Genomic DNA, 25,204 nt, shown 5'->3' with positions numbered 1-25,204 from the left:
TATGATGAATATTCAATTGCCAACAGGTCTTACCGGGGACTTTTAGAAGCTGAGTTATGTGCCGGGACCTATTCAATTACTGCCCACAGTAGGCCCCAAAGATCACTTAACTTAAGGGGGTACTAAAAGCATAGTTCTAATGACTTAATCCAGAATCTAAGCCTTACCACATTTTAACTGCTGGGCCTACCACGGGATATGGAGCTGACTAGGTGATATGTTTCAAGAAGACCGGGCACTTTAAGCTCAGGGTATGTGTGGCAGCTAACTGACCTAAGACATGTTAAAATATTAAGAATCCTTGCAAACTCCTACATATTATAATACAGGTTGAGTATCCCTTATCCGAAATACACGGGACCTAGAGAGTTTTGGATAAGGGATTTTTGGGGATTTTGGAATATTTGGTGGTGCCTCGATGGTCCCCCGACATCCACGGTGTCCCCCCGCCATCCTTCAGGATCCTCTTCAGTGGCATCTCCGGTCCCACGGGTGCATTGCACGAGTGCGCCCGCGTTGTCACCGGCGCACCCACGCAATGCATCCCTGGGACCGGAGGTGCCACTGAAGAGGATCCTGAAGACTGCCGTGGACATTGGGGGATGAGGAAATTATGAAAAAAATAGTCCCCCCCCCCCCACACACACAAAAAAAAATACCCCAACATATTCTGAAAACCACGGTTTTCGGAATATTTTGGTTTTGGAATACAAGGATAAGGGAGACCTGACCTGTAATACCAATGGAACTAAATATAGTGTTAATATAGAAGAAAAACATGATTCGATTTAGATTTTTGCCACACAGCATCACTGATATCAGTAAGTTCAGGAGACTTTAACCTTCCAAAACAATCTTTGCTTCAGCAATTTTCTTCATCATGCCTTTACTGGAAAGAGATAGCTCAGCGTGACGGCGCTGCAGGTTCTCCAGCCTTTCAACAAGATTCTCTGTAGCATCTACCTTGTCCTCAAAGTCTCTAAGAAGAAGCTTGTTGCCAAGCAGGCCAGACTTTTGCTTTAGTTTCAGGTTGTTCATCCTCAGGCTGTCTCTAGCCTGTTTGGTTTTAGTCAAAATGTCCCTCTTTTTTGCCACCAGCGCCTCTACCTCCATAAGCTTCTCCTTTTGTTGTTGGTTTTCTGCTTGGACAAATTGTAGTTTCTCTTTCAGGTGGGTTAGCACTTGCACCGTGTTAGTAATCTTCTTCCTGAGCTTCAGGAGCTCCTCGTTTCTTTCTTCAATTTTCTCGTTGTATGTCTGGTTTTCAATTTTGAGCTGCTCAAAGTCTATAAGGTGCAATCCATCAGCCAACTCTTCTCTGGACCGTAAGGCAGATTCATAGCGGTGTATTTGATTCTTGAGCTTGATGTTCTCTAGACGAACTTGAATGACTTCCTTCTCCTTGCGCTCTTCCTTGGACTGAAGCTGTTCCACTTCCTGGACAAAAGAGGTTGTTGCATGCTTTCCAGTGCCTCGTCGGCTGGCCCCATATAAGGCGATTTTCTTCTTCTGCTCTTGGAAAGCAGTCCACTCCCGGTCTATTTGACTTACAACCTCCTGACACTGTCTCTGGAGATCTTCAATCTGCTGTTCGTGGCAAGCAGCATCATCTTTGTATTTCATCCTCATCTCCTCCAGGGTGGTCAGGTACTTGAGGTAGCGTTGCTCCTGATCAGAGATGTGCTTCTCAGTCTCTGGCCGAGCTTCTTCGCCTTTCTTTCGGCGGAAATACTCATACAATTTGTGTTGGAGCTGAGAGTTCTGCTGCTGGACCTTTTCCCTTTCCAAAACCAGTGCTTGATACTGTTGAATTAGCTCTTCCTGAGCCTGGTTGTCTTCAAACGTGTCCCTTGGGCTTTCCTGTGGCTCAGTATCTTCCTGCATCTGCTCACCTTCATCTTGGAGTTCATCTTCTTCCTCCTCCTGTATGTCTGGATTGGGCTGGGTTTCCTCGTCCTGATCCTCAGGAGGATAATTGGGTCTCTCCAGATACTCTGCTGTATCTGTAGATGCCTCCAGATCTCTATTCTCTGGGATCACAGCTTGTTCAGCAGATGCAGGATTGGGCACAGGAGATGTACTTTTAGTCAATTCTTCCATCTGCCGCTGTGATGAATCACTCTCTTCTTTTACAGCGCTCCTGCCTTCATCTGCGCGCTGCTCTCTTTCCAAGTCCATCAAAGTACCAGGCTCCTCGTCACCATATTGATATGTAATTGGGTCTGTGTCACCGGAACTGTGCTCTCTAGCATCTTGCTGACTGGTACTGTGCTCTGTAGCATCTTCCTGACTGGTACTTGGCTCTCTGTCACCTTCTTGACTAGCACCAGGCTCTCTAGCATCTTCCTGACCTTCTCCAGCATCTTCCTGATCTTTCCCAGGGTCTCCAGCATCTTCATGACTTGTTTCAGAGGCTCCAGCATCTTCCTGACCAGTCCCAGGGTCTCTGTCACCTTCCTCTTGCACTACCTCTTGGGCATCACTCATGTTTGGACTCTACCAGTCTAATCGCTCCGATACCGGTAACTGCGCTGCTCACCTCAGATACTACTGAGACTGGGACTCTCCCCTTTCTGTCGACTCTAGGGACTTGTCTCTATCATGCCCAGAACCAGAGATATCAGCCTTCCAGCAGCCGGTCCCTGCTCCAGCTCCAAACGTCTGGTGTACAGTTTTATATTTTGGTCAATGGATTGCTCTGGCTCCTGATCTCTTATCCCCAAGTCCCCAGCACCTCCTGAAAGTTGGGACTCTAGGTTTTTATACTATTTAAGGCAAAGAAATCTATTTCCAGATAATGGCGATATCTGCAGTCAAACAAGCTGCCCATCCACCGGAAAATTACGAATATTAAGCCCACTCCATTATAACCCTCCCCCGCGTATAAAACACCCCCTACCTGCCTGGAAGTCCACACGTTAGTGTTCTCCCTCCCACCACCTGTGCAGTAAAGGAGTAATTAGCAGAAGTTACTGCTCCAGGTCCTACATGTTGAATGGAAGATAGAGCACCCCTTGCTACCCGTGGGACATCAAAGCTTCTGCTGATAGCACCCCCCACCCCTAGGAGAGGAGAATGGGTAAGGGCCCCAGTGCATTGCTTTGCCCAGGGGCCCACACTGCTGTTAAGACGGCCCTGAGTAGGACCTATGAACACTCATTTACTGCTCAGAGAAGTCTGGCCAGAAGTGGCCTCCATGGAAGAATTGTTGCGAAAAAGCCATACCTTTGACGTGGAAACAAGGCCCATCAACTCAATTCTACATGAAAACCTAGGAAATGGGGAGCTGACCAATGCTGAAGTAAAAAACAGGAAAAGATAAAAGACCACGCACAGTCATGTATGACGGAAAAGTAATATTCACACTAAAATAGTGATCATTTATAACCAATAAAATAAAAATAAATATAAAAGACATTTTGTACAATACAGTAGGTGTATAAAATTGATATAAAATAAATATACAGAAAAAAAATACTACTTTTGGGAATGAATAGTATGTTGGTCTGCAATCTAATAGGGTGCTGATCATAGTATATTATATGGAGGAGATAACAGAGCGTCCCCGGTTCTCTTGTCCAGTACCCTAATAGTGAGCTGTGGTGTATCCTCTGTATATAGGACATTATTCTGGTCCAGATCCGGATTTCACAGCATTGCATGTGGATAAAACGCCACTTGCACAGCCGCCAGCCCGCCCCCCTCTCTCACTCGGTGGGTTTGCCGCATGGCTGCGAATAGATGTTTTGCATAAACATCCATTCCCAGCCTTGGGTGCAGGGACCAGATCATTCGGGGGTCGCCAACCATGGAATGATTTGGAAGGTGTATGCAGAACTAAGACATCCTCTGGTGTCTTGGCTTTACTTGCTCCCTGTATGGGAACAGAGCAGACAGCTGACCTCAGCTGCCCGCCAGTCGCGTCATGGCCTAATTTCCATGGGCCCAGCCCGTTCCCGCTACCCCCCCACCCGCTCGCACCCAGCATATACACATGCGCAGAAAAACATCAAACAAAATAAGGCCCATAGTCCACTGTTGTATGTTGCACCTGTCGGCACCTAACCGGTGCAGAAATGGGCTCGCAACCTTAGAATTACACAGAGCGCTGTGGGCTGCAAGAGTTGTAGGCTGGTTAATTCAGGGGAAAAAAGGCAACTTCCTCTTGGACACAGCGGGTGAAATATAATACTATGAGAGATTCAGAAAGTGAGAGATTTGGTAAGAAATATCCAGTTTGATTTTGCAGTGTAAATGATTGCCGCTTTAAAAAAAATGGAGATTTCTTACCAAATCTCTCACTTTCTGAATCTCCCATCCTATTAAGTGACTGCCAGCTGTTGGAGGCCAAGTTTCAGTGTCGGGTTTCCGTCTCCCCGGCGGCTGTCAAACGCCAACAATTCCTAACTGTGCAGTCAGCAAGCGGGGGCCAAGGAGGGATGTCGGGTGGCAGTAGGCGGCGTTGAGTCATCAGCGGTGGACACACAGCAGGGACCAGGTTAGTGACAGGAAGCGTGGTCAGTGGGTATCTGAAACCAGTTAGTGAGGCAGCAGTGGAACAGACACAGGGTGTGTGTCTAAATGTTAGGAGCAATCAGCAGTTTTGAGCCAGTTCGTTGGGCAACAGTGGAGCAGACATAGAGGGGGTGTGTCCGATGGACTTGCAGGCCAATAATATGGAGGAGTCCGTAACGCGCTTTGTCATGCACACCATGACTTTTTCAAAAGAAGTGAACCCTGGGCGTTCTCACGGACATTCAGTGATTATGCGGGTGTGGAGGGCGGGCAGCTGACGTCAGCGGATGCACTATTGTTATGATTACTCTTGCACAGTTGTGTTCTTGCCTACTGCTAGCTAAACCTCCACCAATAACAGCCGGCTTTTCCTGGTGAATTAGGTCCACCAGTTACTGAGATGCCGCCTGGTCTGAAACAATGCATAGGATGTTATTAAATGCAGAATAAGATAGAGCTCAGCCTCAGAGATACAAAACCCCAAGACTTTTGCTGCCCATACACTAGGGCGAATTTGCATACAATCTTTTGATTTTGACTGCATCTGTGCGATAAATCGAAGGCTTGTCAAATTCAACTTGATACGCAGGCCCACCGATCGCTTGTTACCTCAAAAAATATTATGTGCTGCACATAATATTTATCGAATTGTAAGAGCGATCGCATGCGTGCACTGCCTCTACCGGCTTGCAGGAAAAAGGGGAATAGTGGTGTGTGATGCCCCCCCCCTCTCTCCTGGATCTCACGGGTGCACAGAAAGAGCTGTCTGACCCGCCGCAAGTCCAGCGGCTCTCTGTGCGACCAATCGGTAGGTGGAGAAACAAGAAATCGGCCCACCTGGCCATTGGCCTCTCTGGCATTTGTCAGAAGTGCCAGATGGCAAGTCCGGCCCTGGATCTCAGCAGGAACCTTTCACTGGCATCTGTGAAATTCAGTGAGGATACTAAAAGACCAACCCCCCAATCATAGTGAGAGCAAACAATTAACATAACGAGGTCTAGGTGATGAGACTGCAATCTTGCTGCATTCTGATCACCTAGCAACCCCTGGAAGCCTACCCGTCCTGTCCTGGGCAGCAGCATCCTGATTGCGAACAACTATGCTAATGAGCTCTGATACAGGCAAAAAACTCTGGGTGTGGCCAGGATGAAAACATTGATGGTTTATGGTTGATGTGGAATAATTTTGTCATCCATGGGGAAGAACCAGTTTTGCTTTTTCCTGAGCCATAGAGCATAACTCCACCCAGGACACCCGTGAAGCCCCGCACCCGTATTCTGATTGGCCCATAGGCCAATCAGTCAAAGACAATGGATGACCATCGATATGTAAAAACATCGATGGTCATCCATTGGATAGTTATGCACCATCGATGGCCAGTTGCACTATTGCCATCAATGGCCATCCCTACGCTGGTACAGTCAGTAAGCTGCTGTGACCTGTCTTGTCCAGACTGCGTTTCCTGAATGCACCAATGGCAAGTCAGTAAAGTAGGATTTAAGAGTTTCCATTTCTGCCTATGTGGTACATTTATTTAAGCTTCTACACATTAAAAGGGGTGATATTGCCCATAGCAACCAGATTCTATCCATCATTTTGTAGGATGCAGTAGAGAAATGATAGACAGTATCTGCTTGGTTGCTATGGGAAACACAACCTCTTTTCAATTTTAGAAGCATTATTAAATGTTACATAGTTACATAGTAGGTAAGGCTGAAAAAAGACTTGCGTCCATCTAGTTCAACCTGGTATAGATATCCATTGCTGATTTGGTAGGTTCTGGTATTTTACAGACAAATCATATTTCTTATTTGTACCCATGGATGTTTTTCTCCAGTAAATGTTTGTCCAACTTTGCCTTGAAGGCATTTAATGAGCCAGCCGTTACCACCTCTCTGGGGAGAAGTTCTAGAGTTTGACTGTTCTGACCGTAAAGAAATTCTTTCTACTAGCTGAATGAAATCTTTTTTCTTCTAATCTATACTCATGCCCTCGCGTCCTAGATTCCTTTCTAGTAGAAAAGAGGGTGTGTGACAGTTCCTTATATTGGCCCTTGATATACTTGTACATGTCCCCCCTTAAACGTCTCTTTTCTAATGTAAATAGTCCCAAACTGCTTAATCTCTCGCCGTAGCTTAAATTCTCCATTCTCCTAATAAGCTTTGTTGCTCGTCTTTGGACTTTTTCTAATTCTATGATGTCCTTTTTATAGTGTGGGGCCCAGAACTGTACTCCGTACTCTAGGTGAGGTCTCACCAATGCTTTATATAGTGGCATAATTACCCTTGAGTCCCTAGTTTCCATTCCCCTCTTAATACATGCCAGAATTTTGTTGGCCTTTTTTGTAGCTACATTACAATGGGCACTACATCCCAGTTTGCTGTCTATTTGGACTCCTAGATCCTTTTCAAGTATGGAATTACCCAGTTCCTCTCCGCTAAGGTTGTAACTTGCACAATGTTCCCTTCATATTCCGTTATCTCAATAAATATGTATATAAGCTGTACCCATTGGTGTAGGAATGTGAATCCGCCAACTAGTAATTTAGGGTCATGAAGTGTCAAGTGATCCAATGCAACCTACCATATATATTTATTACCCATACACATTTAAGATTTTAATTTATTTTTAATGTTATTTAGTAAATGATTTAGAAGTGTGTGAATATATGTACAAAAAGATTACACAAATTTGGAATTTATGAGCATAGAATTTTCTGAAGCCTGGATTAAGATATTTTCGGAAAACACTTTTTTTGTAAACATAAGCCAACCTGCCAAGGTCACCGACTCAAACATTTTTTTAAAAGTTGGGATCTCGTTGAGTTCTATTTTATTAATCTGTGTTTACACAGATGACAGATATATTTACTAGTATTTGGAAAAAAAAAGCAGACGCTCTATTCCAAAAACGGTCTAATAAAAAAAAAAAAAAGTGTCTAGGCAACACAAAAAAAGAAAGAAAAGTAAATCCGAAAAAGAAAAAATAAAATGCCCCAAAAAATAAAATGTAATATCAATTAAAAAAAAAGTGATTGTTCATATGCACAGAGCAAATATACTGCCTTTGGCGCATATTATTGTTTTATTATTTTTATTTTATAGTGTAAGTATAAAAGGGGTACTTTTGTAGTATCTGGGCGTCCGATTTAGAAATCGGGTCGGATCGGTAGCATCGCATCGCATGCGACCAAATCGTATGCGATGCGATGGTCCCGATTTTTCCATAGGATTCTGAGTCCATTTTAACATAGAATTCAATGGGAAAAAGGGGTCCTTTTCCTTTCCCCACAATCCAAGTGGGCATGGAGTTGGATATAAACCTGTGGCGAGTGTAGCGAGCCACCGAGCCTGAAGCGTGGCGAGCGGACACAGAATACTTTTTAAGAAATCTGCGTCCCCTCGCGGGGCTCGCTGCGCTTGCCACGCTTTATAAAATCAACTCTATGCCCACTTGGATAGTGGGGAAATGAACAGGACCTTGTTAACATTGAATCCTATACAAAATCGCATCGAATCGCATCGCATGCGGTATCGGATGCGATTCGATGCGATTTTGCCGAAAATCGCGTCGAATCGCATCTGATTGTATGCCTTAAGGCAGGGGTGTCAAACTCAAATTCATCGGGGGCCGCATCAGCAGTTTGGTCACCCTCAAAGGGCCGGTTGTATAGGACTATGCGTCCACTCTTTATTATCGTAATAAATTATTGTCACTGCATTCAATTATTACTGTTTTGTAAGTAATAACTAGGTCTTAAAGCAGAAACATAGTCATAATAATGACAAGTAGATATTCAAAAGTGCAATTTATTGAAAAATGATTTTTGAAAACAAACAGTAATTTTTTTTTTTTTTTTTAAACATACAAATATTGGTGGCTTGGTGGGCTGTATTGCTGGTGGCATATTGAAATAAGCATATTTCAAATACTTATTTTATAAATAAGTACATTAAATATACCTATTTCAATATGCCACCAGCAGCCCACCAAGCCACCATGTGACAAGACTCTGTGCTGCAGCTTACAGCAGGTGTGTCACTGCATAGCCAGCATCATTCATATATTTATTAATATATAACACACCTACTGCAAGCTGCAGCACAGAGTCTTGTCACATGGTGGCTTGGTGGGCTGTATTGCTGGTGGCATATTGAAATAAGCATATTTCAAATACTTATTTATTAAATAAGTACATTAAATATACTTATTTCAATATGCCACCAGCAGCCCACCAAGCCACCATGTGACAAGACTCTGTGCTGCAGCGTGCAGCAGGTGAGTCACACCATAGCCAGCATTCTTACATTTTTATTATATATATATTTTTTTTGAAGGAGAGCCACTTACTGCAAGGATGTGTGTGGCAGCAGGCAAAAAGATCCCCCCTCCGTCGCGCGCCAGGGCAGGGCAGGACAGCCGTCACCGCAGCCGCACCCCACGCTCCTTTGCCTGAGGCTAAGCATACGGCATGACGGCATGACGCAATCACGCACGTCGCCGGGCAGCGCAATGGACTCCTGGGAACGCTCAGCACCACAGCGTTCTCAGGAGGCAGCCGGCTTTATAGACTGGCAGCGCAATAGACTTGGTCTGGCGGCGCGGGCCAGTAGAGTAGGTCTGGCGGGCCGGATTCGGCCCGCGGGCCTTGAGTTTGACACCTATGCCTTAAGGTAAGGCATACAATCAGAAAATCAGCAGCCCAGATACTACATTAGTACCATAAAAGGTTGATATCCAAGAACAATAGCTCCGTACATAATGTAAATATCTGAGAATATTATTAGCTACTCATGTAAAGCACACCGTATTCAAGGTTTAGCAGTGTTTAAGACTCCTAAATGTGCTATAAGTGTTACGATCAGGAGCCAAATGTAACAGGGTGTGAGAATCATAAAGTGAGAGATTTTGGGAGAGTTTTCCAATTTTGTTTAAAGCAGCAATCATTTACATTGAAAAACTAGGTTGATTTTTCTGTGTAATTAATTGTCGCTTTAAAAAAATGGGAAATCGCTCCCAAATCTCTCACTTTCTGATTCACACACCGTAATACTGTACATTTAGCCCTATAGGTTATTACACTGCAAAGCATTCTTCTTTAAAAAAAAAACTTTTCTATGGATGTGATTTCCCAAAATTTGAAAATTTGGGTTTTCATAAATAATGCTACCACATCGTAACTTATCAAAAGTGCAATGCTCATAAAAATATGATGAATATTCAATTGCCAACAGGTCTTACCGGGGACTTTTAGAAGCTGAGTTATGTGCCGGGACCTATTCAATTACTGCCCACAGTAGGCCCCAAAGATCACTTAACTTAAGGGGGTACTTAAAGCATAGTTCTAATGACTTAATCCAGAATCTAAGCCTTACCACATTTTAACTGCTGGGCCTACCACGGGATATGGAGCTGATTAGGTGATATGTTTCAAGAAGACCGGGCACTTTAAGCTCAGGGTATGTGTGGCAGCTAACTGACCTAAGACATGTTAAAATATTAAGAATCCTTGCAAACACCTACATATTATAATACAGGTTGAGTATCCCTTATCCGAAATACACGGGACCTAGAGAGTTTTGGATAAGGGATTTTTGAATATTTGGTGGTGCCTCGATGGTCCCCCGACATCCATGGTGTCCCCCCGCCATCCTTCAGGATCATCTTCAGTGGCATCTCCGGTCCCACGGGTGCATTGCGCGAGTGCGCCGTTGACATCACCGGCGCACCCACGCAATGCATCCCTGGGACCGGAGGTGCCACTGAAGAGGATCCTGAAGACTGCCGTGGACATTGGGGGATGAGGAAAAAAATCCCCCCCCCCACACACACAAAACAAAATACCCCAACATATTCTGAAAAACCACGGTTTTCGGAATATTTTGGTTTTGGAATACAAGGATAAGGGAGACCTGACCTGTAATACCAATGGAACTAAATATAGTGTTAATATAGAAGAAAAACATGATACGATTTAGATTTTTGCCACACAGCATCACTGATATCAGTAAGTTCAGGAGACTTTAACCTTCCAAAACAATCTTTGCTTCAGCAATTTTCTTCATCATGCCTTTACTGGAAAGAGATAGCTCAGCGTGACGGCGCTGCAGGTTCTCCAGCCTTTCAACAAGATTCTCTGTAGCATCTACCTTGTCCTCAAAGTCTCTAAGAAGAAGCTTGTTGCCAAGCAGGCCAGACTTTTGCTTTAGCTTCAGGTTGTTCATCCTCAGGCTGTCTCTAGCCTGTTTGGTTTTAGTCAAAATGTCCCTCTTTTTTGCCACCAGCGCCTCTACCTCCATAAGCTTCTCCTTTTGTTGTTGGTTTTCTGCTTGTACAAATTGTAGTTTCTCTTTCAGGTGAGTTAGCACTTGCACCGTGTTAGTAATCTTCTTCCTGAGCTTCAGGAGCTCCTCGTTTCTTTCTTCAATTTTCTCGTTGTATGTCTGGTTTTCAATTTTGAGCTGCTCAAAGTCTATAAGGTGCAATCCATCAGCCAACTCTTCTCTGGACCGTAAGGCAGATTCATAGCGGTGTATTTGATTCTTGAGCTTGATGTTCTCTAGACGAACTTGAATGACTTCCTTCTCCTTGCGCTCTTCCTTGGACTGAAGCTGTTCCACTTCCTGGACAAAAGAGGTTGTTGCATGCTTTCCAGTGCCTCGTCGGCTGGCCCCATATAAGGCGATTTTCTTCTTCTGCTCTTGGAAAGCAGTCCACTCCCGGTCTATTTGACTTACAACCTCCTGACACTGTCTCTGGAGATCTTCAATCTGCTGTTCGTGGCAAGCAGCATCATCTTTGTATTTCTTCCTCATCTCCTCCAGGGTGGTCAGGTACTTGAGGTAGCGTTGCTCCTGATCAGAGATGTGCTTCTCAGTCTCTGGCCGAGCTTCTTCGCCTTTCTTTCGGCGGAAATACTCATACAATTTGTGCTGGAGCTGAGAGTTCTGCTGCTGGACCTTTTCCCTTTCCAAAACCAGTGCTTGATAATGTTGAATTAGCTCTTCCTGAGCCTGGTTGTCTTCAAACTTGTCCCTTGGGCTTTTCTCTGGCTCAGTATCTTCCTGCATCTGCTCACCTTCATCTTGGAGTTCATCTTCTTCCTCCTCCTGTATGTCTGGATTGGGCTGGGTTTCCTCGTCCTGATCCTCAGGAGGATAATTGGGTCTCTCCAGATACTCTGCTGTATCTGTAGATGCCTCCAGATCTCTATTCTCTGGGATCACAGCTTGTTCAGCAGATGCAGGATTGGGCACAGGAGATGTACTTTTAGTCAATTCTTCCATCTGCCGCTGTGATGAATCACTCTCTTCTTTTACAGCGCTCCTGCCTTCATCTTCATCTGCGCGCTGCTCCCTTTCCAAGTCCATCAACGTACCAGGCTCCTCGTCACCATATTGATCTGTAATTGGGTCTGTGTCACCGGAACTGTGCTCTCTAGCATCTTGCTGACTGGTACTGTGCTCTGTGGCATCTTCCTGACTGGTACTTGGCTCACTGACACCTTCTTGACCAGCGCTTGGCTCTCTGTCACCTTCTTGACTGGCACCAGGCTCTCTAGCATCTTCCTGACCTGTTCCAGGGTCTCCAGCATCTTCATGACTTGTTTCAGAGGCTCCAGCATCTTCCTGACCAGTCCCAGGGTCTCTGTCACCTTCCTCTTGCACTACCTCTTGGGCATCACTCATGTTTGGACTCTACCAGTCTAGTCCCTCCGATACCGGCAACTGCGCTGCTCACCTCAGACACTACTGATACTTGTGTATTTACCTTTCAGCACGGTTTCCATGGTGACGGCGTGCAGGGGGAGAGGTGGGGCAGAGCGAGTCCCTGCTCCTGATTGGCGAGCTGGAAGGGAACATCCCTCCCTATCACTCAACGTCCAATAGCAGTCGAGTCTGCAGCCCCGAGCCCATGAGAAGCCGGAGCAGCCGTGGCACATGCGCAGTGCTAAATGACGGGAAACGCTGGGCGGGGCTTCGTGGTAGAGTCCCAACAACAGCTCGGCGCAGCCAAGATGGCGGACCTGGGCAAGAAGTACTGCGTCTACTGCCTGGCCGACGTCACCGGCCTCCGCCTCCGCTGCACCGAGTGCCAGGACATCGAGCTCTGCACCGAGTGCTTCTCTGCCGGTGCGGAGATCGGCAACCACCGTCGGTGGCATGGCTACCAGCTGGTGGACGGCGGCCGCTTCACCCTGTGGGGACCGGAGGCGGAGGGAGGATGGACGAGCAGGGAAGAGCAGCTGCTGCTGGATGCAATCGAGCAGTTTGGCTTCGGGAACTGGGTAAGCATCAGGGGGTCCCAGCTGATTACCCCCCAGGGAGGCCACCAGGCTGGAGTGTAATGCACATCACACATGGATAATAGACGGGACATAAAGCACACCTGGGCATTGCACTGGATGGGCAGTGCAGGATGTACCCTGGCAGGGGAGGGCAGAGGCATGGTGGCAGTGAGGACCGAAACATACTGTGAGCAGGTGACAGGGAATTGCAGAAAGTGTTATATTTACAGTTGCACAGCTCCAGTATACCCTGTATTGTAATGTGTGCCATATGTACCGCGCAGCCAACCACTTGTGGTTCCTTTTATGAATAAAACATAAAAATAATATACCACATTTTTACTAGAGAATTATATGTGGCGACTAATCTTCCATTGCAGGACGATTCGCGCCTCATGCGTAGCCTGCCATTGCAGGGGGGTTCCCGCCTCATGCCTAGCCTGCCATTGCATAGGAATTCCCGCCTCATGCGTAGCGTGCCATTGCAGGGGGGTTCCCGCTTCATGAGTAGCCTGCCTTTGCAGGGGTATTCCCGCCTCATGCATAGCCTGCCATTGCAGGAGGATTCGCGCCTCATGCGTAGCCTGCCATTGCAGGGGGGGTTCCCGAATCATGCCTAGCCTGCCATTGAAGGGTGTTCCCGCCTCATGCGTAGCCTGCCATTGCAGGGGGGTTCCCGCCTCATGCGTAGCCTGCCATTGCAGGGGGGTTCCCGCCTCATGCGTAGCCTGCCATTGCAGGGGGGTCCCCGCCTCATGCGTAGCCTGCCATTGCAGGGGGTTCCCCGCCTCATGCGTAGCCTGCCATTGCAGGGGGGTTCCCCGCCTCATGCGTAGCCTGCCATTGCAGGGGGGTTCCCGCCTCATGCGTAGCCTGCCATTGCAGGGGGGTTCCCGCCTCATGCGTAGCCTGCCATTGCAGGGGGATGCCCGCCTGGCGCGTAGCCTGCCATTGCAGGGGGATGCCCGCCTGGCGCGTAGCCTGCCATTGCAGGGGGATGCCCGCCTAGCACCGCACATCCTTTACAGAAATATATCTATGTAACAAACATTACATTTCACACAAGCTGAATATGTACATTATGAAAGTAAAGCTAGAAAAACTCACCCACCCTATGGGGTACAGTTAGTGTAGCCAGTTAATGACTAGTCAAGAGCAGGTTAGTAGCCAATTCTGCTTTGTGTATCTCCACACCAACTACCAAAAATCTCCTGCCGATGTAGGCAGACATTGACTGCTTTTGCTGTGTTTGCACAACCACAGCACTACGGGATCCAGCTGTTCTGACCACCCACCACAGTTGCCAAATTGGACACACGTCCGGCTGCCCATAGCTTAATCTGCATGACTGGCTCTTAATGTGTGTGCCAGTAGCTGCAATTTAGTGACTGATGAGATACCATTAGGAGATTGCTGTGGAAGGCTGTTGTGCCAGCACATTTTGTAATCAAATGTGCTATAGAGTTGCAAAGCCGCTGCAGATAAATGCTTCCCTAGTAGTGATCGAGCTCTATGGATGTATGGTTAATAACGGTTTCTAACTGGGGTGGAATAGAATATTTTGTTGGGGGTAAAACCTTTTAAACCCTGTAGCAGTGTCCCAATCCTAAGCCAGCTCTCCCCACATTACTGATGGTTGCTATGGCAATGGAGGCGATGAGCCCCATACATACAAACCAAAGTTACCCACTGTGCAGTTACTGACATTGAAAGGGAATCTCTTATTGGTCCAGGTCCATAACAGTCAAACAAGAATGTGATCACCTGATACAGACAGTGTGACGCAACTGGTCCATTCTGTGTAATTATGTGTTGTTGTTACAAAAACTGTAGCTGTAGGCCTGATTAAAATGCGGTAGCCGCAACGGACCCATTTATTCCTAAACAAGCACAAAGCTTGCAATCTCAGAAATTCCTTAGTGATCTGGCTCTTGCCATTTTTTATTCACCGCCCCGTTTTATTTTTTTTTTGTAATAGGTCGATCTAAAACTTAGAGGTTGTTGGTCGTTTTGTATTATGCAAGTAGGTTAGGAAAGGGAGGTTTGTGTGTGACATTATTCACTTTTATACACCATTAATCTTTAGACCTTGGGGTGTATATTGCCTATCATCTGGCCTAGACTATTAGACAATGATACCAAGGCCTTGAATGCAACCTTGGATTTTGTGAAGTTTTGGAGACTGAGCTCTCCTCCAATCAGAAGGCTTGGCCAGATAGGTTAATCATAAGAATTATTTAAAAATTAAATATTTATTTGGAAAACTTGCTGTGTTAAGATGTTCTTCCCCCAACTCACTCAATGTCGACGGTCATAATAATAGTGGTGTGCATCAAGCCTAGTACAGGTGCGCTGGTTGATCAGCAACTTAAATACTTGCCGATATTTAAATGTGGCCCTATCCCAAATTGACTCCTACACCTCCAGAATAGCTCCTGAGGATTTGGAACAGTCCCATGTGCTGCTTGAAAGAAGCCTGGTGGTGGCAGCAAGTTACTCACTGCGCAGTGGGTGGAGTCAGTAACAGGCGGGGATGTGTCCCGTTGGCTTTCTGACGTTCCATATCTGCAAGTTAACAATTTCCTTAAGGCTAGTGGTCCTTCTTACAGAGGCTATGGTATAGGAGATAGACAATCTCTAGGTCGACCATGAATGGTTGACATTGGCTAGGTTGACACCTTGAAAGGGTCAACATACCATAGGTCGAGATTGACACAAGCTTGAGGCCATGAGCATGGTTGACTCCCACAAGGTCGACATATACGTTTTTCACGTGTTTTTGTTTCTTGTGGACATGGACACTGTATAAGTGTACCGCATCCCCTAGCATGGCTCGTTGCGCTCGCCATGCTTCGGGCAAAGTGACTCTCTGCGCTCAGCAGGCTGTTATATGCCCACTTGGATAGTAAAGTATGAAATAGTCAGTCTACACCAAAAAAACATGTGAAAAAAGCGTGTTGACCTTCTGTCAATGCCAACCTATGATATGTTGACCATTAGTGGTCGACAAAGACCTTGTCGGTGTACTTGATATCTACAGATTTTCAGGGAATTAGACGCAAATATTTAATAGTAAATGGGGCCCTCAACTTTTATGTAGACAACTTATCAATCGAGATGGAAGCTCCAGATTCAGGGTGGGCTGCAGCAGACCTCCTGGTACATGTTGCGGATGGTTACCAGGGATTCTCCGTCACGACATGATCTGTTGCTCAAAACTTAGTTTTATTGTATTTATTCATAATTTTTACTTTTTTTTTTAATTTGTGTTACATGTCATTGAGACTGTGTTCTGCTCTGCTGATGGCATATTCTCCTGCAATAGCTGAGGGAATGGTGTGATAAAATAAGCTCATTGTATTTTTAGTTTTAGGTTTTATTTACATTTTGTAGACTTCAAAGAAAAATTCCATAAAAAAAATGGCTATATATATATATATATATATATATATATATATATATATATATATATATATATATATATATATATATATATATATATATATATATATATATATATATATATATATATATATATATATATATATATATACACACACACACACACACGTGGGGTGTGAGCCGGCACTCACTCCTAATAGTAAACAGATGCCTCCGGGTGCCCTCCGCGAAAGATGAACAAACACAGGGAAAAAGCGGCGTCACTCCAAAAGGACTTTGAAATATAAGACTTTTTAATGAAACATCATAACGTGTAGACACAGCGCTATGTGTCGACGTTTCAATGCCTAAGCATTTTTCTCAAGACAGCGTGTGTCAGACATATATATATATTCCATATTGCAAGCCCCTCGTACTCTGTATGGTAAGGACATTGGACCTTGTACTGTCCATATGCACCCATGCAAATTCTGCGCATGCGCCCCTTGCGAGCAGCCACGGCGAACAGTGTTCGTCCGGCACTCGCACCCACCAGTGCGTGGGGAGGCAGCATGGAGGGGCACCCGTGGGAACGCCTAACGTTTCATTGGCATTCCCATGAAAACGCTGGGTGTTCTCATGCGCTGATGGCACGGTTGCCAGAGGAGAACAGCTGACATCCGCCATGTTCACCTCCAGGACATATGCAAGCCTAAGACCCCACTGAATGATGTGTGTCGCCCCATAGGCTGCGAATGGATGTTTGTGTAAGGGAAACTCGCGAAGGGGGGAGCCGTGGCATGTCACAATTGACACGCAGCATTGTGAACTTATCAGTGATGTGTGCCAATCAGAATCACCCCCAATGTTTATTAGTGCTGGGCTAGGGTGCTTTAACATGTTACTATACAACTCCCATCTCTTGGGTGAAATGCGTTAGTATGACGTTCATGTATATACTGCATTTTCTAACCTGTTTTATTGTATGTTCTCTCCTCAGGAGGATATGGCTGCTCACGTGGGGGCTTCCCGGACGCCCCAGGAAGTAATGGAGCACTACGTCAGCATGTACATTCACGGAAACCTTGGCAAAGCGTGCATTCCAGATAGTATACCCAACAGAGTAACGGATCATACGTGTCCCACCGGGGGTCCACTGTCCCCCAGCCTGACCACACCATTACCCCCCTTGGACATCACCGTGCAAGAGCAGCAGCAGCTAGGATACATGCCCCTTCGCGATGACTACGAGATCGAATACGATCAAAATGCTGAGACTCTGATCAGCGGCCTGTCTGTGAACTATGACGATGACGACGTCGAAGTAGAACTTAAGGAATCCTGCGTGGACATGTACGTCCGGAAACTAAAAGAGCGACAACGGAGGAAGAACATCGCACGGGATTACAATTTGGTGCCAGCGTTTCTGGGTAAAGATAAAAAGGAGAAGGAGAAACCGGTGAAAAGAAAAATCTCCAAGGAAGAGAAGGAACTGCCGTTAAAACTGAGGCCGCTCTTCCAGTTTATGTCCAGCAAAGAAATAGAGGACTTCTTCGAGAACATGCACAAGGAACGAATGCTGAGGGCAAAGCTTCGTGAGCTGCAGAGGTACCGCAGGAACGGCATCACCAAGCTGGAGGAGTCGGCAGAGTACGAAGCTGCCCGACATAAGCGGGAAAAGAGGAAAGAGAACAAAAACACTGCCAACTCAAAGAGGGGCAGAGAGGACGGTAAAGAGGGAGAATTTGCCGCCATCGAAAACCTCTCTGGCTTTGAGCTGCTTTCGGACAGAGAGAAGGTGCTGTGCAGTTCCTTGAACTTAAGTCCCACTCGTTACTTGACGGTCAAAACTATTATCATTAAGGACCACCTCCAAAAGAGGCAGGGCATTCCCTCCAAGAGCCGCCTGCCTAGTTACTTAGATAAAGTCCTAAAAAAAAGGATTTTAAATTTCCTGACAGAAAGTGGCTGGATATCCAGAGATGCCTCTTGACAGTTTATTCATAAATATATATTATTTTTTTTTCTTTTTAAAAACAGATCTATATAATATAAATAAGACTTGTACAGAAATTGAGTCTCCTCAGTGAAATCTTATATTTGCCAGGTTTTTCTTTTGAGTATAGGTATGTTATATTAGTATGGTGATATTGTTTCCTGTTAGTGCAGTACCGTGGCGTAGTCGTGTATTCTTTCTTTTTACTGGGGAGGTACCGAACTTTGCAGTGGTTTGTTTTTGTAGCATAGGCATAAGACTGAGTAACAGGAATTTAATATTCTACATGCCAAAACCTGATTTGAAATGGGAAACTTTTTTTTATTTATTTTAATTTTTTTTTTCTTTTTTTTTAAATCCTCCTGGGTATGTCGATGTACTCTTCCCTTCCATAAAGCCTATTCACACATCCCATCTCCTTTGGCTTCTCAGCTGATCAGAAGTCTCACGTCTACTAAAAGACCGTTTTTTGCAGGATTTAATATTTGAGCTGAAACATCGAAAGAATTGATTGGATGATAAAATGTATTTTGGGTTTATAGAACACCGCTAATGACTCCTCTCCAGAGTTCAAGATATTTGTTACACAAGTGCTTATGACAGGATTGTTTTCTAATGTGACCACAGAAGCCGGTGGCCAACGTGGACAGATTAGGTCACGTGGGTGACCAACCAGATCCTATGGATCTCTATGAAATGCAATTAGCTGATCGTCATGCACCTTGCAACATCGATCATTTAGTGTATATTTAGTTCCAGTCTATTCCTCGGGTTCCAAGGAATTCTGTAAATTGAGGAAGGCAGTCTGCAGGTGTGGAACTACAAGCATCAGCATATGACCCCAGTCCCAAGACAGCCAGAGTGGCCACAATTTGTAGAGGTCACTGTAATAAAGCTGTCTGCATAGATATGTGGTGTTACTGTGGCCTCTGGGGCTTCCTCCTGTATGGTACAGTAGAATATTGTCCACCAATCAAGTCTAAGGGAGAATGGAGGTATTGCCTGGAGCAGCCAATTAGAAGCCAGCTATCCTTTCTGAGTCTGTGCAAATGATTGCTAGAACATGAATTTTTCTCTCTTTTTAAAGACCTTTTTGTAAATCTATCCCTTGGTCCACGATCCTGGTTCCCTCCCCTTTCCATTTGATCACCATAATGCCTTCTAATGGAGTTCTGTATGTTCTCTGCCAATACCTTTGCTTGTTTTTTTTTAATACATTGTCACTTAAGAAAAAACATCTCTAAGAAGCCAGTAAAAACAAAAAAATAATTGTTTGAACTATGAAGAAAGTGTATACAGTACCTATAAATTGTGTCTTCAAGGACTATCAGAAGGATATAAACAAGTATTTTTGTTCCGGATCTGCACACTCTGCTTGTAGTTTCTTAGTTTTTTTATTTATTTTTTATTTTAATGTTGCAGAGTAAAATCACATTAGTGAGGGAGCATGGCATGATATATTATATGCAAATTGCACGTCTTGCAGTCAATCATTGTGCCTGCTGGGCAGCATGGAGGTGGAGCCTGGGCCAGTAATATGCTAATTGGGTCATAATGCCCATGTTATGGCAGAATACAGGACCGGCAGTATGGAGGTGGCGTCTGGGCCAGTAATATGCTAATCAGGTCATAATGCCCATGTTATGGCAGAATACAGGACCGGTAGTATGGAGGTGGAGTCTGGGCCAGTAATATGCTAATCGGGTCATAATGCCCATGTTATGGCAGAATACAGAACCGGCAGTATGGAGGTGGAGTCTGTGCCAGTAATATGCTTATCAGGTCATAATGCCCATGTTATGGCAGAATACAGAACCGGCAGTATGGAGGTGGAGTCTGGGCCAGTAATATGCTAATTGGGTCATAATGCCCATGTTATGGCAGAATACAGGACCGGCAGTATGGAGGTGGAGTCTGGGCCAGTAATATGCTAATCAGGTCATAATGCCCATGTTATGGCAGAATACAGAACCGGCAGTATGGAGGTGGAGTCTGGGCCAGTAATATGCTAATTGGGTCATAATGCCCATGTTATGGAAGTATGGGGTCGGTGTCTATTCCAGTAATATGCTAATAGGCTCACGTTATGGCAGAATACACTCTGCTGCCCTCTGCGTCCTTCACTCCAGTCCCTAGAACTGTGAGCTTCTAGGACGAGTCTGATCCAAAAGCATGCCAGGACCCCCTGCATGTGTGTTCTCTGTCCTGTCTGATCAGGTGGCTGTCTTTTAAGCTGGGCATGCATTCAATATCAGTTTGGGCCCAGTGTCCTGACCACATATGCCGCCAGTTACTGTGGTTGGAAGCTGGTGCTCTCTGGTCCCAGGTGGGTTTATTACGACTTGTTTTGGGCCAGTATCAGGGTTTGCTTTGTACCCTATGTGCAGCATTGGTGTAAATGAGTACATGGGCAGAATATGCCATTGTTATAGTAGCATATTTCTGATGTAACCACTTTCCTCATAGCAAGATGTAATCACAGTTCTAATTCCTTCAGGTCGCCCATACATTATACTGTAGCGCCATATTGGGGGAACTGCCTCCTTGTTTGGGATTGTGTAATCCAGCTGTTGGGGTGTGAGAAACAACATGGCTGGCTTCAGTCACTGCATAGTTACCATATGTCTGTAACTAGGAGAGCTTATTGTAGAACTAGTTTATAAAGGGCATTTCCACGGCAACCAATCAGATCCAGACAACCCCTCCCCCACCCCATAAATAACAAGGAAACAGTGTTTTTTTTCCTCCATATATAATTCTACAATGAAAAATCAGTCATAACATTAGACCAGGAGAGAAGCAGTGTAACTAAATGTTTGAAATGTGTTCTTTTTTTTTATATTTAATTTTTTTTATACAGATGAAAACCCAGCTGAAGTGGCTTTTGTTATTTGATGCTTTTTGTCCCTGATAGAATTAGAGGTTCTACAATCATTTTTTAGGGGTGGCTATTAATGCATTTACTTGACTGCAGACAAGCAGAGCCGGCTGTCACCAGTTGTTGTTTTTGGAGGCTGCGCCCACATTTGTAGAGTCTCTCTAATTGGCCAATGCTTACCATGTGCAGGCGCTCACTGTTCTTGCCTATTGGTTATAGGCTGGCTTCACCCAATCCTTGAGAATTATCCTATAGACCTCTTTAGTCCATAATAAAAACAATATGGTATTTTGTATTATACTAGAATGAAACCTGATATTAAATGTAATGTTCCTTTTATATATATTTCCAAGTTGGCTGAGATACCGTTCCATAATATGGCCCCAGCTTACATCATTGTGTGCCTTATGCATTGCTTCATATTGATAAGCAAGCCCTGTATGTGTGACTAGGAAGCCATGAATACTCTAGGAATGCAATCTCTTTATTAGAATTGGTATATATTATTTAGAGCAGGGATGGGGAACCTTCGGTCCTCCCGCTGTTGTTGAACTACACATCCCAGCATGCCCTGGAACAGTTTTAGAATGGCCAAGTAGCAAAACTGTAGCAGGGCATGCTGGGATGTGTAGTTCAAAAACAGATGGATGGCCGAAGGTTCCCCCATCACGGCTTTAAAAGGCTTGCTAGCAAATCCGTTTACATCAGAACTTGTCACTGCCGCTAATATACCCACGGGTGAGCGAAAGAAAAATGTACTTAAATCGGCCAGGGAGGTCACTGTGTTCCCGTCGGGTCTTTGTTATGTGTCAAAATCGTATTCAAGCAAAAATGAATTTTTGAATTTGGGGAGGGAGAGAGTTTACATACTGTGATTTGAGAATTATTTTTTAAAATCTATTTATTACAGTGTTGCTGTTTGATATTGACGTGTAAACACTTTATGCCTGAAGATACAAATAGATGGATTGGCTTCATACTGAGCCAAGTGGCCTGGTACTCTGCAAACCTGGCCTGGTTAGTTTCTCTTCACCCCGCTGAGGCCAGCGTCCAGACTGATTCACTGTAGTGTCTTGTATTTTTCCACACATGTCAGAGTCCGCAGGCTCCATTTTTGAGTTTCCATTCTTATTGCTTATTTCCATACCTAGGGCCTTCATCAAAGAAAACCATGGGGGAAATATAATAGGGTGAGATTTTGGTAAGAAATCTCCATTATTATTTTTTTAAGTGTAAATGATTGCCGCTTTAAAAAAACCTGGAGATTTCTTACCAAATCGCTCACTTTTTGATTCTCTCACCCTATTACATTTCCCATCCATATTTGATATTAATGTTAAGTGTGATTAGTGTGATCCCACAGATTTGGAGCCAGATGTACTAAGCTTTAAAAGTGATGAGAGTGCTCAACAGCCAGCCAATCGGCTCCTACCTGCCATGTCACAAGCTGTGTTTGAAACATGTCATACAGGAGCTGATTGGTTGGTTGTTTGTCACTCTCCATTTGATCACTTTTGAAGCTTAGTGCATCTGGTCTTCTGTTCCTTTATTTACTTTTCACCAACCCTGTAACAGGTGTTCCCATGCTGTATCTCTATCCTAATGATCACTGTGGTATGGTGACTATATTTGTGAATTCTACTGATCAGATAATTCCATAGCAATAAAAGGAATTTTTTTTTTTTTTTTAAGCATATTTATCTTCAGATCTGACTGGTTGGAACAAAAACATGGTTATGGATGAGAGCAAATGACAGTTGACCATTTGTTGAAAATGCTGGAAAACTGACAAACTGTCACTCATCCATAACCATGTTTTTATTCCAACCAGCCAGATCTGAAGATAAATCTTACTAGTGTAGGGCACCTTAAGTTTCCCATCTAAAACGAAATGGCGCGTTTGGAAGACGGAAGGAGCCTCCAGCCCATTTAAGCAGGATGACTGTCCCTCTTCTGATTGGTCTGTTGGATCACAGTAAACACAGCACTTGCTTCTAAAGCTGTCCTGTACACTGCACGATTGGTGCAGACGGACAAGTGACAGCCCAATCATCCGCACAATGTATAATACAGAGTCACAGCATGAGGTTGGCTGAACGAGCGCATTGGACAGGGGTGATCACTAAACCAGACCATGAAATCTGCTAGTCTTTCATCTTGACATATAATGCCTTTCCTCATTGTGGTTGTGAGTGGTCTGACCATGCCAGTGTAAATTGTTCTCTCTTTCAGCTCCTCCCTAATGCCGCAAAGTTGCCATGTGTGTAACATTATAATGGTTACCTTCTAAATCCTAACCGGTAATGGCTTTTCTACTTTTTCACCATTGCTACATAACATGGGCATCTCCCAGTTCTGTCTCTGCTTTTCGTCAATACCTTTTATATAACCTGGATAAAATTGTTCATTTCTGTCTTGGATACAACACATGTCCTTACTGATACTTTTTGTGTTCATTGCCAACAAAAATACATCACTCCGTCTGCATGGTAGAAATCATTAGAAGGTTTATAGAGCTGCAATGTCCTTTTAGCATCAGAGCGGTGCTACGTGTCCTCTTATAGCAGTGGTCCCCAACCCTGGTACTCAACAGTCCATGTTTTCCAGGTTACCCAGCAGGTGCACAGGTGTACTTGTTCACGGACACATTTTTAAAATATCCAGGGGTGGAGCTAATTATTTCATGTGTGATTCTGTGTGCAGACCTGGGAAATGCGAGTTGTAGGGGGTACCCGAGGACTGAGGTTGGAAACTATTTTGTTTTAAGGCACAGGTTCTCAAACTCTGTCCTCAGGACCCCACACAGTACAGGATTTGCAGGTCACCTCACAGAATCACAAGTGAAATAATTAGCTCCGCCTGTGGATTTTTTTTAAATGTGTCAATGAGTAATGAGTGCACCTGTCGGGTGACCTGGAAAACGTGCACTGTGTGGGGTCCTCAGGACCAATTTTGAGAACCCCTGAAGGTAGATCACAGTTCTGCTCAGATGAAACCAATTTTACCACCACCACTTATTACCTACTCAGTGTCGTGTAATGTTGGTCTGTTTCCCCAGATCTTTCAGGATTATTCCTTTTTTCTGTGAAAAAAGGCTGCACCTATAGCTATGTATTGGCACTCAGTGTTAGTATACTGTAGCTCTTACCTGGCTGAAGTTATTTCATGCGATAGTGAAGGACAGACAGACATTGGGGGTTTATCTTCCCACTGTCTCTCACTCTGAAATAATGAGGTGCCGTGACTTTGCTGAAATCCTGGTTTACATTGTAAGTCACTCAGCCGTTCTTACGTTTACACAATACAGACATGAGGTTTCACAGCTCAGAGCCATGTTTCAGGTGCGTCTGGAGTTTTTGTACGCCTTTGTATAAAGAATAACAGCAGTTTTAGTTGTTTGCATGTGTTATGTTTTGTCTATTGATGGTATACCCTGACTCTTTTTTTTTTTTTTGAGCGGATTCTATAAGCTTTGAAGAGCGTTTTACATCATTGTAATATAAATGGTCCATTCACTGAGATCGCTGCTGGACATATTGCCATTATAACTTATTGTTCTGCAACTGATACAATATCTATATTTCCATTTTGTATGATGTAATAAATAAGTTTCTGTGAAACTGAAATCCTACTGTTTGAGCTTCTTTTATCAGTGTATAAAATATTTACCCTGAATCAACTTTATTTTTTTAAATGTGATTTTGGTAATGGTTGGTTTAGCGTGCCTGGGTAACTAACTGCAAACCATGCTTTTTCTGGGTGGGTGACTGCAGTGGGAATTAGGGTTGGCCAGATATCAAGCAAATTTCTTCGTTATCCTGGAAACTGGACACATTCTGTACTGAGACTAGAATGGACACAAATCCTAAATGAAGTGTCCTGTAAAAAAAAGCCACTGGAAACAAATGACCAGTATGCTTTTTAGAGCCAATAAGGCACTACATACAATGGTATAAGTAGACATTATATAAATTCACATAATGTAGATACAAAATGAGTGCGCATCCAGAAGTCCAGCAAATAACTTCAAAACGTCCAGATCTCCCTTGGGAGCGCCTGGCCTGTCCTTGTACCCTCTACTTAACCATGCTCTGTTCTATAGCTCAATTATACCAACAGGTCATGTTTTCAGGATTTGTCAGTTGCA

The 25,204-nt window shown here is 44.5% G+C and overlaps 3 protein-coding genes across 3 annotated transcripts; 1 reads left to right on the top strand and 2 right to left on the bottom strand.

The window, feature by feature from the left end:
• Window positions 1–578: 578 nt before the first annotated feature.
• On the bottom strand, window positions 579–2,552 carry LOC146025876 (cilia- and flagella-associated protein 184-like). The gene has a single exon (XM_083156021.1). It carries the CDS (start codon window positions 2,485–2,487, stop codon window positions 838–840), a length of 1,650 nt encoding a protein of 549 aa, XP_083012147.1. The 5' UTR covers window positions 2,488–2,552; the 3' UTR covers window positions 579–837.
• A 6,188-nt stretch (window positions 2,553–8,740) lies between these two features.
• Window positions 8,741–12,707, bottom strand: LOC146021498 (cilia- and flagella-associated protein 184-like). Its single transcript, XM_083155204.1, has one exon. It carries the CDS (start codon window positions 12,201–12,203, stop codon window positions 10,539–10,541), a length of 1,665 nt encoding a protein of 554 aa, XP_083011330.1. The 5' UTR covers window positions 12,204–12,707; the 3' UTR covers window positions 8,741–10,538.
• Window positions 12,435–24,683, top strand: TADA2B (transcriptional adaptor 2B). The gene is made up of 2 exons (XM_083155219.1): window positions 12,435–12,802; window positions 17,184–24,683. The coding sequence occupies exons 1-2, from the start codon at window positions 12,470–12,472 to the stop codon at window positions 18,174–18,176; spliced, it is 1,326 nt and encodes a 441-aa protein (XP_083011345.1). The 5' UTR covers window positions 12,435–12,469; the 3' UTR covers window positions 18,177–24,683.
• Window positions 24,684–25,204: the final 521 nt, after the last annotated feature.

The sequence above is a fragment of the Crinia signifera genome, chromosome 1 (genome assembly GCF_055691185.1).
Source record: "Crinia signifera chromosome 1, ASM5569118v1, whole genome shotgun sequence".
NCBI lineage: Eukaryota > Metazoa > Chordata > Amphibia > Anura > Myobatrachidae > Crinia > Crinia signifera.
The sequence above is the reverse complement of the archived record's forward strand: the minus strand, read 5'-3'. Positions and strand labels throughout refer to the sequence as shown.